This window comes from Triticum aestivum, chromosome 2D, assembly GCF_018294505.1.
Source record: "Triticum aestivum cultivar Chinese Spring chromosome 2D, IWGSC CS RefSeq v2.1, whole genome shotgun sequence".
NCBI lineage: Eukaryota > Viridiplantae > Streptophyta > Magnoliopsida > Poales > Poaceae > Triticum > Triticum aestivum.
The window spans coordinates 649,018,088-649,031,262 of record NC_057799.1 but is presented as its reverse complement, the minus strand read 5'-3'; the positions used below and the strand labels follow the sequence as shown (position 1 = coordinate 649,031,262).

The 13,175-nt window shown below is 51.4% G+C and overlaps 1 protein-coding gene and 1 long non-coding RNA gene across 3 annotated transcripts; one reads left to right on the top strand and one right to left on the bottom strand.

Moving 5' to 3' along the window:
- The first annotated feature begins 5,691 nt into the window (after positions 1 to 5,691).
- On the top strand, positions 5,692 to 8,622 carry LOC123050812 (uncharacterized). Of its 2 annotated transcripts, XR_006423851.1 has the most exons (5): positions 5,692 to 5,798; positions 6,192 to 6,458; positions 6,556 to 7,164; positions 7,263 to 7,517; positions 7,623 to 8,622. It is a non-coding gene; the product is annotated as an uncharacterized lncRNA (long non-coding RNA). The 2 variants fall into 2 exon arrangements; XR_006423850.1 differs by having other exon boundaries at positions 5,708 to 6,458.
- Positions 8,623 to 8,647: 25 nt separating this feature from the next.
- LOC123050811 (putative FBD-associated F-box protein At5g53635) lies at positions 8,648 to 9,650 on the bottom strand. The gene is made up of 2 exons (XM_044473542.1): positions 9,533 to 9,650; positions 8,648 to 9,442 (listed from the first exon to the last, which is right to left on the bottom strand). Exon 2 carries the CDS (start codon positions 9,409 to 9,411, stop codon positions 8,722 to 8,724), a length of 690 nt encoding a protein of 229 aa, XP_044329477.1. The 5' UTR covers positions 9,412 to 9,442; positions 9,533 to 9,650; the 3' UTR covers positions 8,648 to 8,721.
- Between the last annotated feature and the right edge of the window lie 3,525 nt (positions 9,651 to 13,175).

The following is a 13,175-nucleotide window of genomic DNA, read 5'->3' as shown; positions in this document are numbered from 1 at the left end:
AACATGAAGCCAGTCCAACTCCCAAAGACCCTGAGAATCACGGCGGCGAGGGCCAGCCCCAACCAGAGTGTGTGTGTGACGGTCCTGGACAGAACAAGAGTCAACGTCAAGGATGACACGACAACCAGAATCAGTAAGTTGACCAGCAGAAAACAGATTCATGGTAAGTCGAGGAACATGAGCAACATCAGGAACATAATAAGGAGTGGAAAGATTGCCTCTACTAGCAACAGAAAGTGGAGTACCATCAGCAGTGAAGACATGAACAGGAGAATCCAGCGATCGAAGAGAGGACAAAGTGGAAGAATGAGAAGACATATGAAAAGAAGCTCCAGAGTCCAGAACCCATGGGGATGTACCTGACTGTGTAGAGGGCGGTTGCTCAGTGCGGGAAGCATCAGTCACAGAACCAGCAGTACCCGTCGAGGAAGAACCTGAAGCCGCGAGCAGACGCTTAAGTCTCAGAATATCCTGCTCAGTCAAAGCAATGGCTGAAGCTGTCGAGGGAGATGATGAAGTCCCTGAGGATGATGATCGCGCCTTGCGCAGGTGTTTCCGCTTTGTGTAGCACTGGGACTCAATATGACCATCATTGTTGCAGTAGTCACAATGTGAACGGGGGCGACCTGAGCCTCCAGAAGGAGTGGGCAAGAGCGGTGGAGCACTCGAGCGAGAAGGGGTCGGTGTAGCAGGTGGAGTGGAAGAAGCCCGAGTAGCGAGCACAAAGGGAACCTCCAGCAAACCAGCACCACGTAAGCGAGTCTCCTCAGCACGAATCTCTGAAAGCGCCTCCATGAGAGAAATACGGCCACGAGCAAGCAACTGAGCACGCCGGGGCTCAAACTCCTTACGGATCCGAGACAGGAACTCGTAGACGCAATGAAACTCCAAATTGGCCTGGACAACCTGGCAACAGGGGCAAGTACGACAACCAGCACTGCGGAGAGAATCAAGCTGGCGCCAGATAGCAGAACTCTGTGCATAGAAGTCATCAACAGTAGAGTCACCCTGCTGAAGAGCATGCTCCTGACGAACCACAGAAAGGTATAAGGCATCACCAGAATGCTCATAGCGCTGACGAAGACAGGTCCACATCTGAAAGACAGTAGGAAGGCCCAGAAACTCAGAAGCAAACTGAGGCAGAACACTAGCAGTGAGAACAGCTGCAGCACGAGCATCATCATCAAGCCACTGGGTGTAAACAGACAAAGCACCATGATACGTCTGAAGAGCCTCCTCATAAGCCAAAACCCTCTCATCATAAGCACGATCAGCAACCTCATCAGCAAGCTTAGCCGCATCCTTGGCGGCCTGATTAGCATCCGTAGGAAGAACCGGTGGAGTCGGCGGAGTAGGGGCCACCGGAGGAACCGGACGTGGCGAACAGCAGACCTCGCCAGAAAGAACACCCCAGAGACGGATGCCACGCATGTGAATGCGCATGAAGCCAACGAACTCGAGGTAGTTAGTGCCATCACAGATCACCGGACAGCGAGGAACTGCAACATAGCCTGACGGTGTAGACATTTTTTTTTCTTCTCGTCAACAAGCAGGCAACAGCAGCTTTCGGTCGTGAGGCTTAGAGCCTAGGCGAACCAGGCGTACGAAGACACAACCAACAGCAACGACGGAGATCAGCGGCGGAATCTGTAGCTGGTGGCCGCCGCTCCAGAGCAGAAGACAATCCAGAGGGTTGGTGGCGGGGCGATCTGGTGGCTCGAGCGAACCAGGAGTGCAGGTGCGCGATCGATCGGGAGAGGCCCGGGCGAGCGCAATCGATCGGAAGGAAGAGGCCCGACTGCGGGGCGATGGCGACCAGAGGCCCAAGGCCCGACTACGGGGCGGGGCAGAGCGATCGGATCGATCGGGAGACCTGGCGGGGGAACGGAAGACGGCGGCTCAACGCGATCTGATCGATCGGGAGGGGTAGAGGAAGACCGCGGGGGGAGGCGGGCAGATGAACACCCAGCGGCCGGCAGCAGGAGCGGATCAATGGCACGAGTTGCGGCGTGCAAAAAATTGACCTAGCTCTAATACCATGTTAGGAAATATGCAACTTGTATTCTCATGAGGCCATAGGCCGATATATATACATGTACATGTGTGAAACATATGCAGGAAACCCCTTATACAATGGGATAAATACAAAGGGGTACATGACTTATATTATAACTCTAACACGTTCTTGTGTCCAGATCCCACTTTCTTCTTCTTCTGTTCAGCTCCCCCTTACTGCTCTTGTTAGAAAAATCAAGCCCCACATATGCTGCTTCAGTATTGGCATACAATCCAGGGAGAACAGGGCTAGGTAGCATGTATGGACATTCAGCAAGGAGGAATAGCATGTAGTTGGACACTGCCCTGATTGCCTCAACATAACCACGCTCTTCCAAACAAGACGACCATGAGAAAAACATTTTGGTGGCAATGTACCAGGAAACGATTTTTTCATCAAAATCAATGCCAGCGTGTGAGGTGGGATCCTTGAAAAATCCGAGCAGCGCGCACTGACCACTGTAACTCCTCATGATATTCTCTTTACCTTCACATGCCTCCACCATTCTTCGTACCTCTTCCAACACCAACTTCTTAGTACCATCCGAAATGACAGGTAAGGAGTGGTGCAGCTTCTTCCAAAAATCTTTGCATCCCAAGCTCTGCGCACAACCTCCACTGCCATGGGACGAGTTCAACAATTCGGGGTATCCGATGAAACCTGACCATCTTCTATTTCTTTCTGCAGCATTGAAACGCCGCCATACAGATACAACTATGCTGTGAAGCCACTGCCATCTTTTAGCATGCAACAATGCGCATGTCCATGTTGATCCCATTGCCTTCAACAATCCTGCCATCTCTAGGAGGACAGCCCCAGCTATTAAGAGGTATGTGACAGTGACATCACCTCTGTTCAAGTCATTTTTGCCAATGCTTGATTGAAATAGCACTAGTAGAAAAGGGGGCTTTTGTCCCGGTTGGTAAGGGGCCTTTAGTCCCGGTTTTTGAACCGGGACTAAAGGGTCGTTACTAATGCCTCCCAACTTTAGTCCCGGTTGGTGTTACCAACCGGGACTAAAGGAAATTTTATGATTTTTTTTAAAAAAAATTTGCGAATTTTTTTTAAATTTTTTTTTGATTTTCAAATTTCTGAATTATTTTAACCTCTAATCTCTAATCACCACCCCTCATCACTGCTCAATTTATCCTCTAATCTCTAATCACCCCTCATCATTCCAAATCATCTAACTTCCCGGACGGTCACCCATCCTCTCACTACTCCAGCCTGAGCATGCTTAACTTCCGGGTTCTATTCTCCCTCGTTTCCAAGTCAGCACATGTTGTTTTCCTGACAATAGTAAGATGTCAATCCTATTAACCCTCAGGAATTTAGCTTGAGCATGAAGTGACACATTTCACTTTTTGAGTTTGAAACTATTGTTTTAAAAAACAATAATTATTTAGTAACACTAATATTTCTGGAATAATTAGTTTGACCATTGTTTGACCACAGTTTGACCAGATTTGACCACAGTTTGACCAGATTTGACCAAAATTCAAAACAACTGAAATAATTATTTAGTAACACTAATATTCTAGAATAATTAGTTTGACCATTGTTTGACCACAGTTTGACCACAATTTGAAATTTTTTGCCTCTCCAGATCTTAAAAGCCCCGTATCTTTTTTCTGTTAGGTTTTTGAGGATTTTGAAAATGTTTAACGGGGTTCCCCCAGTTAAATTCGGATGTAACTTTTCGAGTAGATGATTTTTCATATAAAAAACTTTTTCATCTGAGTTCGTATGCAAAAGTTATGCCCATTTTAAGAAATTCCAGAGAGATTTTGCAAATAAAGTCGAAATTCATATTTGTTAATTTTCCCAACAACTAGACCACATATCACATGGGAAACTTATTTTATTTTATTTTTTTGACACTTCCATCATTTTCTTTTGTTTTTTCTAAAACTGAAAAGGCGGTCGGGGGGTAGAGTTTGAAAATGGGACCTTTAGTACCGGTTCGTGCCATGAACCGGTACTAATGCCTCAAAGCCCATTAGTACCGGTTGGTGGCACCAATCGGGACTAAAGGTTAGACTTTAGTCCCGGTTGGTGCCACCAACCAGTACTAATGGGCATCGCACCCTTTAGTCCCGGTTCGTGGCACCAACCGGGACTAAAGGGCCCAGGTGAACCGGGACTAATGCCTTAGCCGCACGAACCGGGATAAATGCTCACATTAGTCCCGGTTCGTGACTGAACCGGGACTAATGTGAAAACTGCCCTGTGACCAAAGCCCTGTTTTCTACTAGTGTAGGAAGGAAGTGGTGATGCTGGCAACTAATGAAATGGCACGGATGGAGCATCCATAACATGTGAAGGCCACCACTGCCTTGGTATATAGGAAATCATACATCAAGGAGAGCTGCATCTCAACTAACTCGAACATTTGATCGTTTTCATTTAATAACTGTACAACTTCACTCTGGAATCGGGATGGCCAGAACTTATAGTCCGCAAACTGAGCCATGCAAATGGGGAGCAGTTCATGAGCTCCCTGCAGAACCTCTTCAGGATCCAACTTTTCCTTTTGGCCCAATGGCGCATATTGTTCTCGTTTAGCTTCGCTCAACTTCCTGCTGTCGAGGAACTTACTCATGTTCTCCAGGCTGGAGGACTTGAGCGCCCATATTCTCTCCCGGTACTTGAGAACACCACTGACAAATATCAGTGTCGCAGCTGTGACCAAGGTCCAGTTGCCAGCAGCATACTTGTAGAGGACATAAGCCACTCCCACGGACTGCACGACAAAAGAGAGCAGGTGGCGTGGCCAGAGCTGGCTGTCTTCTATGAAGTAGGCGGTGATGTTGTCCTGGCCACCGAGATGCACCAGCAAGAACGGTGCCCAGAATGCCATGAGCTGTTGGTGTCCATAGGACTTGCCATAGAAAGACATGTGGCCGAGGATGTATATCGCTATGGAGTCTGCCAACAGGTATGCTAGCCAGAGGAGGGTCCTTGGGACGATGGAGATTTTCCGCCGCCGCATCCTGGCGAAGATGAGCAGGACCAATTGCAGCATGAAGCTAACAAGCACTAGGATTTGAACCTCCCAATCGTTCCATAGGCGCACCACTCCAGCCATCAGTGACCACTGAATGCACACGAGGACCGTCATATTACAAACAAATTAGTTGAAATACATACATATATTTCCTTCAAAAGAAGTACACACGCAACCACCGAGACAATATCATAGCCAACATGGCATTCGAATTAAACTAGTAAATTGACCCTATGCTAATGGAATGTACATGCATATACGATTTTCTACCATGAAAGTCGTTAGGCAATCTATTTAGAACTAACTAGTGGAAAAATATGGTTCCAAACCGAAGCAGCGATTCGGTGCTCGAGCTCAGCTGCTCCCGAAATCGCTGTCGTTCCTTCGAGCGTTGGGATGGGAAAAACTCGGTCTGACACGTCCGACCGATAGCGCAGAATATTAAGGATACACGTTGTATACGACATGGAACAGTGCATGCTTGTGGGCCATTTTCGAAGCGGTGGACGTCTCTCCGTGTAGGGCGGTCGTGAGCCGTGGATCAGATCGTGTGGGTTGGTCTGCGCCGTGGACCAGGATGGCAGGAGAAACCTGAGCCGTCGAGCCTTGGCAATTTGTTCACGCGTCTCCGTCGGTTAATGAGGATTGAGACCCACTGGAGGTTCGCGAGATCCCGTCCCCTTGCTTCTGCGGCAGGTTGTGCTTCTTTCGGTGGCGCAAGGATTGAAGATGAGGGTTGGTGTTCCTGATGGATCCCGTGGACTGATGAGTTTCCCCTTCGCGCTGCTCGTATTTCGATTCCTTGATTTGATTTGCGGCGCTGAAATTTCGGCCAACGATTTTGGTGCTCCCCGCCCCCTGCTGCGACCGCCGGTGACTGGTGCGACTTGCAGGTTTCCTCTTGAACATCCAGATCCGGTCCCCCTTGGCCCTGCTGCCGCACAGTCTTGCCCAACCGCACAGTCTTGGCCCTGCTGCCGCACTACTTCGTTCTATCTGTTTTACCAGCGAGCCATATGCATAGTTGTGTGTGCTGTGCGATTTCACCACTGCAAAATATTTGTTTGTGTGTCGCTGGAATATTCAGGGGATTTGGGAAAAGTGAAATTCGAATATATGTTTGTTCAGGGATTTTGGAGAAGTGTCATGGCATCGTTTGAATTTTGTCACCGCTGGGCAGTGCACCACCTGAAAGAACTCTGCGCGCATCGAGGATGAGTGAGCTAGAGAAATTCCACAAATTCGCTGAGGAGCCGACGAAGAGTGTAATGAGACCAAAGCTTGGTTTGAGTTTCGACTCCCTTGGCGAGCATACAACTGTACAACTTGTATTTGCGGGAGGTGGGCATTGGGATTAGGTATGGTTCAGATTGAACGCTCATTTGCGGCTACTCGGTGAGTACTACCTGCTCATATGTTGTTTTTGTTGTTCCACAGTTCTGAAGGCCTGAATGAGTTGCATGGGTTGTGTCATGTGGTTTCTGGTGTGCAGGGCAAGCGAGAGGCGGCAAATAGTTGGTCTTGCGGGCGTTCGGCAGTAGCTGCTACATAACTGAGCATCATGAGAATCACAATCACTGACAATGGGAGAGAAGGTGCACTGGTCTGGCCCTCACACAAGCACATTGATGATTACACTGAGGATCAAATGTAGCGGCTTAAAGGAAAATAATGTGAACCCTGGAAAACAACATCATCAGTAGTTTCTTCAGACCTCTTGAGAAAGTGTTGTTCACTAAGAGGACTTTGAGGAACATATGCGGAAAGATAATCCTTGAGCAGGCGGACGATGATGTTAGGAAAACCTTCGAGTTTTTCCTGACATTGTAGCTAGTGAGCCAGACTAAATGTATCGAATTCTTGCGGATAGCCAAAGCAGGGTCAAGAATTTGATGTGGGGATTTCGTCACTTTTTTGACACAACCTACAGGACAAACCTGTACGACATGCCATCTGGGCCTTTTGTTGGAGTGAACAACCATTTCCAGAGCATTATATTGGCTGGATTGCCGATGAGGGTCGAGCAAGTCGAGTTTTGAGTGGGTATTCGCGGAGTACCTGCGGATGATGGGAGGCCCCGCCCTGAAAACTATCCTGACAGGTTGGGCAGTGTATTTAGGTTGCAGTTCACAATATAATATTTGGAATACATATACCATGCTGACTCATATTTGTCTAACTACGCATATCATAACATAGCTATGAAGGTGCCATTAGCAAAATGTATCCGGACACCATGCACCGGTGGTGCAAGTGGCACACACCGAAGAAGGCGAAGGAGAGCCTAGGTCCTTTGTACACGAAGAAGAACGAGGTCAGATCTGAGTTCTACAAAGTTGTGAACCACATGCTGTTGATCGGTGAGTTTGAGGCTTATTCCTCCAGAGTGGCTTATGAGGTGACAATCAAGGACAGTTCGAGCATACGGGAATGCTTTGCTGCCATGTCTGACGGGTAATACATGCCAGTACTAATTTGGGTGGTTCAACTAAATATATTTGTTTCAGTTTTCACTTTGATAGATTAAGATATTCGCTGGTTCATCTTTGTCACATGCAGGTTGATGTCCTTCACTCGAGGAGATACCGGAGAAACACATTGTGAAGATGCGGACAAAGGATGCGAGGTATATACTGCCTGGCCATCTCATGCACTACCAGAAAAACAAGACGCTGAATAAGTATTTCAGGTGCCGGCATTTGACTCTGTATGTGCATGCTATGGAGGATGCAACTGCTGAAACCTTCGAGCACATGTCGGCTGGTCTGAAAGCACCGGGGTTGAGTTGTGCGCCAATAGCGGAGAAGAGGGATGGTCTGGGATTTGAAGATTGTCAGGTTGTGATGCCCGCAGGCAGGTTAACTGGGAATGGAGACATTGCAGTCTTAGCAAATGGTGGTGCAGACCAGCAAGATTGTTTGTGCATCTCGGTCAGATTGAGTCCACTTTAGGGGCTAGCACCTCCAGAGAAGCAGAGGGGTCTTGGTAGGCCGACAAATAGCCGGGAGAAAGCACCATACAAAGGTCTGAGCAAACATACAATGTTTCGTAGCATATGTCGTTGCGAAGGACACAAAAGGACAACATACCCTGAGCGGGGGATGCACCAAAACATCCTCGCAAGCCCAACAAATGCAAGAACTGTGGAATGGAGGGGCACTGTCGAAACACGGGCACTCGACCACTTGGTGGTGGCCAGACATATTCGTGAATACTAAATTGGCTTGTGTAATTTGTGATTCGAGGATTTTCAGGTGTGTTTGGTGAATGGTGAGCTATGCTCCAGGCTTGTTTAGATCTAAGATATTTTTATGACCTTGCGAGACCTACACCATTTTTTGCTGGGAGGCAGTGACGTGTACAACGCCGCCGGAGTACTAAAGTTAGTACAAAGTGAAGTCATTTATTTTGGGATGGAGGGAGTTATCACTCTGGTGGTCCCGTAGGATTTTTGTCGGACTGTTTTCACGGTCTGCCATTTGCCTTCTCTGCATACCGTACATATTGGGGGTATGGTTTATTTACAAGGAAACGGTGCGAGAATATACCGGCAAACAAACGCTACGGCCTACAACTCGACTGTATGAATATGATTGTATTTGATTACATGATGTCATGTTTTCACCTGTACAATGCAGTCTGTAGCAATGCCATGTTTTCAAGAAAAAGGGGTTGAACCATCAAACGCATCTAGTTCCAGAGAGACAAGGCCCGGAGTAGAAACACAGATCCGGCAATCCAAGTAAGAGCGGCAATCAGTGATGCTCAAATACTTCAGGGAACGAGATGATATCTTATTGGCATTGATGAGGCAATTAACCATCTTCAGATCCTCCAATGCTGGACACCTAGCAAAATCAAGGAAGGTCTTCTGTAGGGCTACACCCTGAAGGTCCAGCGTTCTCAGATGCCGAGAGACAAGACGCAGGTCATCTAGGCAGAGGTATTGAATGTCGCCACATACATGAAGGGTGAGCACCCGAACTTTGCACATCACAGCAGAACGGACCCATAGGTTCACATAGGGCAGGTCGTCTTCCAGGAAAGTGTCAAATCTGATCTCAACAGTGTCTAGGTCCGTGCGATCACGCAGGACCAGCAGATAGTCCACGAACTTACGGAGGTCTTGGGCCTGGACAGGCCTCTCGTCGTCGTCGAGGCCGACAATGCGCAGGCCTGTGGCGGACCTCCAAAGGTCGCACCAACGGCGGGCGAGCACGCACGTCCGCACAGCCACCTGCGCTGGTAGGAAAGAGAGCAGGTGGTGGAGGATATGGTCGGGGAGGGTGCCGATGCGGTCGGTGGCGCACACCGGCAACGCACCCTTGCGCTTCTTCCTAGGAGGCATTCCGTCGAGCAGGCTGCGGGCGTCGTCGGCGCTGCGGAGCAAAGAAACGCTTAAATGACTAGTGGGGACAGGAATGGGATGGAACGTCTGGATGCTTCTCGGCCACTTCGCCTCGCCTCACCTCGCCGCCGGCGCCGTGAGAATCGGAGGTTCGACTTCCGGTCTTTCGCCTTCCTGTTTTGCAGCCGCCACTGCTCAAGAAGCTGAATGGACTATTTTTTTACAGCTGAATGGTAACTGAATGGTGAGTCGTAAGGGCATGTAAGGTTGAGTCAGCTGTCTATAAACAGGTCCACGTAGGATTTTTTATTGCACGGACGAAAGAGAAGGACGAGAGAGAAACTGCCCATCGTCTAATCGCTCCCTTATTTTTTTTAAAAAAAAGGAGGATGACCCCCGGCTTCTGCATGGGTGATGCATGCAGCCGCTTTATTAATTATTCTCACAAAACCTTATAAAGTCATACAACAGTAAGATTAAAGCCACCATCTAAGCAACAACTGTCGCTACACCTATCCGATTGATGAAGGGGCGATGATAGCCTGGGCCTAATACCAAACAGACATCGCAGCCAGACCTAACATCTAAGACCTAAGGTCCTAACCAGGACGCCTGCCGGGTATGGGCACCCACCAGTCAGGCGTGCTTCTCAACCAGGACGCCTGCCGGGTATGGGCACCCACCAGTCAGGCGTGCTTCTCAACCAGGACGCCTGCCGGGTATGAGGCCGCCGCAGCCACTTGCCACCAATCCATGTTCAGAGCTGTATTGATGCATCTACCTTGCACGGTCTAGCTACCGTCGACGCCACCACGACGCCAGACAACTTCCTCCTCCTGCGCGAGTCCATCTCCGCGCATCGGACGCCGAGTCTCCACTGCGCCATGCCGCTGAGACCCACCGTCGATGATACTGTTGATGCCACACCGCTCCACCTACATGCCATCTCGCGTCGACTCCGAACTACCAGCAACTCCAGCACCCTGAGCAGTCCTCAGACGACGCCTTCAGGAAGGAACACGACACCAAAGTGCCATCGTCGTCCAAACAGAGGAACAGAGGCTTTCGCCTGTGCTCATGGCAGAGGTGGGGGGCGTATGATCCACACCGAAGCCTTCAGGAAGGGAATCGGCGCCGAGGGCGTCGACTTTGGTGCGGCCACCACGCCGGCCTGGAGTTTTCCCCGGATCCATGCCCACCCGCCAGGTCCATCCAGGCAATATTGGCGTCAACCGTAGTCGCTACTGTAGCCAGCACGAACCGGAGTAGATCGAGTCGGAGACGACGCCTCCCATGGAACTCCGGTCGGCCATCGAGGAGCCGCTGTAGCGCCGCCACCGCCACGCCGCCCACGCAGCCGTGGAAGGCCCCCCATCTGCAACCCGCGTTTGTTTTCTTTCAAGAAACGGTTCAAGTTTCCCCATAATTTTAGGCCTATACAGACGATGCATTGTAGAAGATGTCTGTAGTACAGACTAAATCTGACATGTACAGAGATTATAGACAGGAGCCGTTAAACCGTTGCACATGCCCTAATCCCCGGTCCCCCGGTGGTGGGCCCATCAGTCATAAGAGTAACTGATCAATAGGAAGTTTGAAAAAAGAGTAGATCCCGTAAACATAGAATAAAAATAGATTTAGAGGAAGATGTTTTATTTTTTGGGAAACTTTCCCTAAAACTTACAGACATCCCGCTTTTACGGTAAGTTTTCTAGACGAAGCATTAGAGTTGTTGTAAGAGCATCTTCACTCGTTCGGCCCCCAATGCAAAGGTCGGCACTCTTTCGGGCGCTAGCCAGGCGATTTTTAGGCCCTGGGGCGATGTAGGTCCCAGCCACGCCTCCAGGTGCCGCCCCTAAGGCGTCGCAAATTCAAACGTGGTCCATTTCCCGTCCTCAAAAAATGCTACAAGTCCGACGATCAGCGCCATAGTTCGGCGATCACCTTGCCACAGTTCGGCGATCAAATGAAAAATTAGGCGTGCAAAAAGAAAGGACTCGGCGCATCAAACGGCGGTGTCGACGCCCTCCGGCATCGGAGGAGTCGGCGTGCGCGGGCTGGGCGGCGTCGGCGCGACTTCTGTGTAGGGCGGCGTCGTTGCGGCTTCTGTAATACTGGGCGTCGTGGAGGCATCATCGCTCGGGCTTGGCGGCGGTGTTGGCTTCGGCGTGGGAGTTGGCGGCGCCGTCGACGACATCTGGTTCAGGATGAGGCCGCGCTCCGCCAGGTACCACGCCTTGACCTACTCGTCCATCGCCGACATGTCCGCCCCGCCCATCAGGAAAGCCAGGTCGGTGTTCCTTTTCTTCGCGATGACGTTGGTCCGGAATAGGTCGAACTTGACAGTGCTGTTCGTCACCAACACCGACCACCGCGCCTCGGTTTTCTCTTTCCGCTGGGCGGCCCGGGTCTTGCGTCGGCGAGGCAATGCTCGATGAAGTCTTGTACACGTGCGGTAGCCGACTCGGCGTGTTTCCCCTTCTTGGCCCTTCGTTGCCGTTCGGGCGCCCGTCGGCCGCGCCTGGCGTCGGCGCGTCCGGCTTGTACGCATCCTTGGCCTTAGCGAGGGTGCGCCTGTCATCCGCCCACTTCTCGCACTTCTGGACCCGCTTGAAGACGTGGAGGTACTTGAAATCTTGGTCGCTGCTGTCCTGGCGAAACATGGCGAACATCCACAGCAGCTGCGCCGAGGAACAACAGTCGGCGGGCGCGCACAAGGCGAAAAGAAAAGGGAGAGGCCGGCATGCTATACCTGATCCTTGATGCTGGTGTCGCTCTCCGGGCGAGCCACGATCTCCTCGACGATCCCATGCCATTTGTTGCACGCCGTTTGGATGAGCCCTCAATGGTTCGCCATTGCCTTCGACCCGCGCTGCATGTGCACGCCTTTGAAGTAGGGGTGGACGAGCTTGCGCTCGTCGAACTCGGCCTTGATACGGTCCCAATACGTGTCGATCTCTGGTTCGTTCATCCTGGTGATCAGGTCGAGGCAGACGACTTTCCATGCTTCAACGAGGCACTCGTCCTCTATTGACGCCCACTTGATGCGCGGCTCGCCGGTCCTGGCCGCCGGAGCAGGCGCCGGCTCCTCCTCCTCTTCCTTTGGCTCCTCCTCGCCATAGTCGAGCTCGCCGTCCATGTCGCCGTTGAGGTCCATTGTGTCGTCTTTGGCAGTGAACCAGGGGGACACGGCGGCGACCGAGCCGGTCGTGATGATGTCATCCATGTCGGCCTCCGTCGCGTCAGTGTCGCTGAGATGCGACGAGGAGGCGCGCTTGTGAGAAGGGCAACACACCACGATGGAGAGGTGGCGTCCGGGAGGCTGCGTAGGCCGGCGGTGAATAGGTGTACGGAGGGTACTGCACGCCGGCGAAGGCGGGCGAGGGCGTGCGCCGGGCCTGGTGACCATGGGGGAAGGTGATGTTGGGGTTGAACCCGCCATGCGCATCGCCGTCGGCGTAGCCCGGCGACGGCGTGCAGCCCCAGGGTTGTGGCAACGACGAGAAGCCGACCGGAGGCCCGACGCTTTGCTGGCTCTAGGGCACATACGGGCCGTGGCCGCCGGGTGGATTCATCATCCCGGCGCGAGTCGCCTCGGCTTGTTCGGCCGAGCGCTCCGCCTGCTCCGCCACCACCGCAGCCGTGAGCGTCGCGCTGTCCCGGGCCTTTTTGGCGTTGGCCCTGTTCCGCCGGTCAGTGGTGACAGCCTCCCGGAGCTGAACTTCCGCCCTCCAGTCGGCGCTAGACATGCCCAGGGCTTGGAC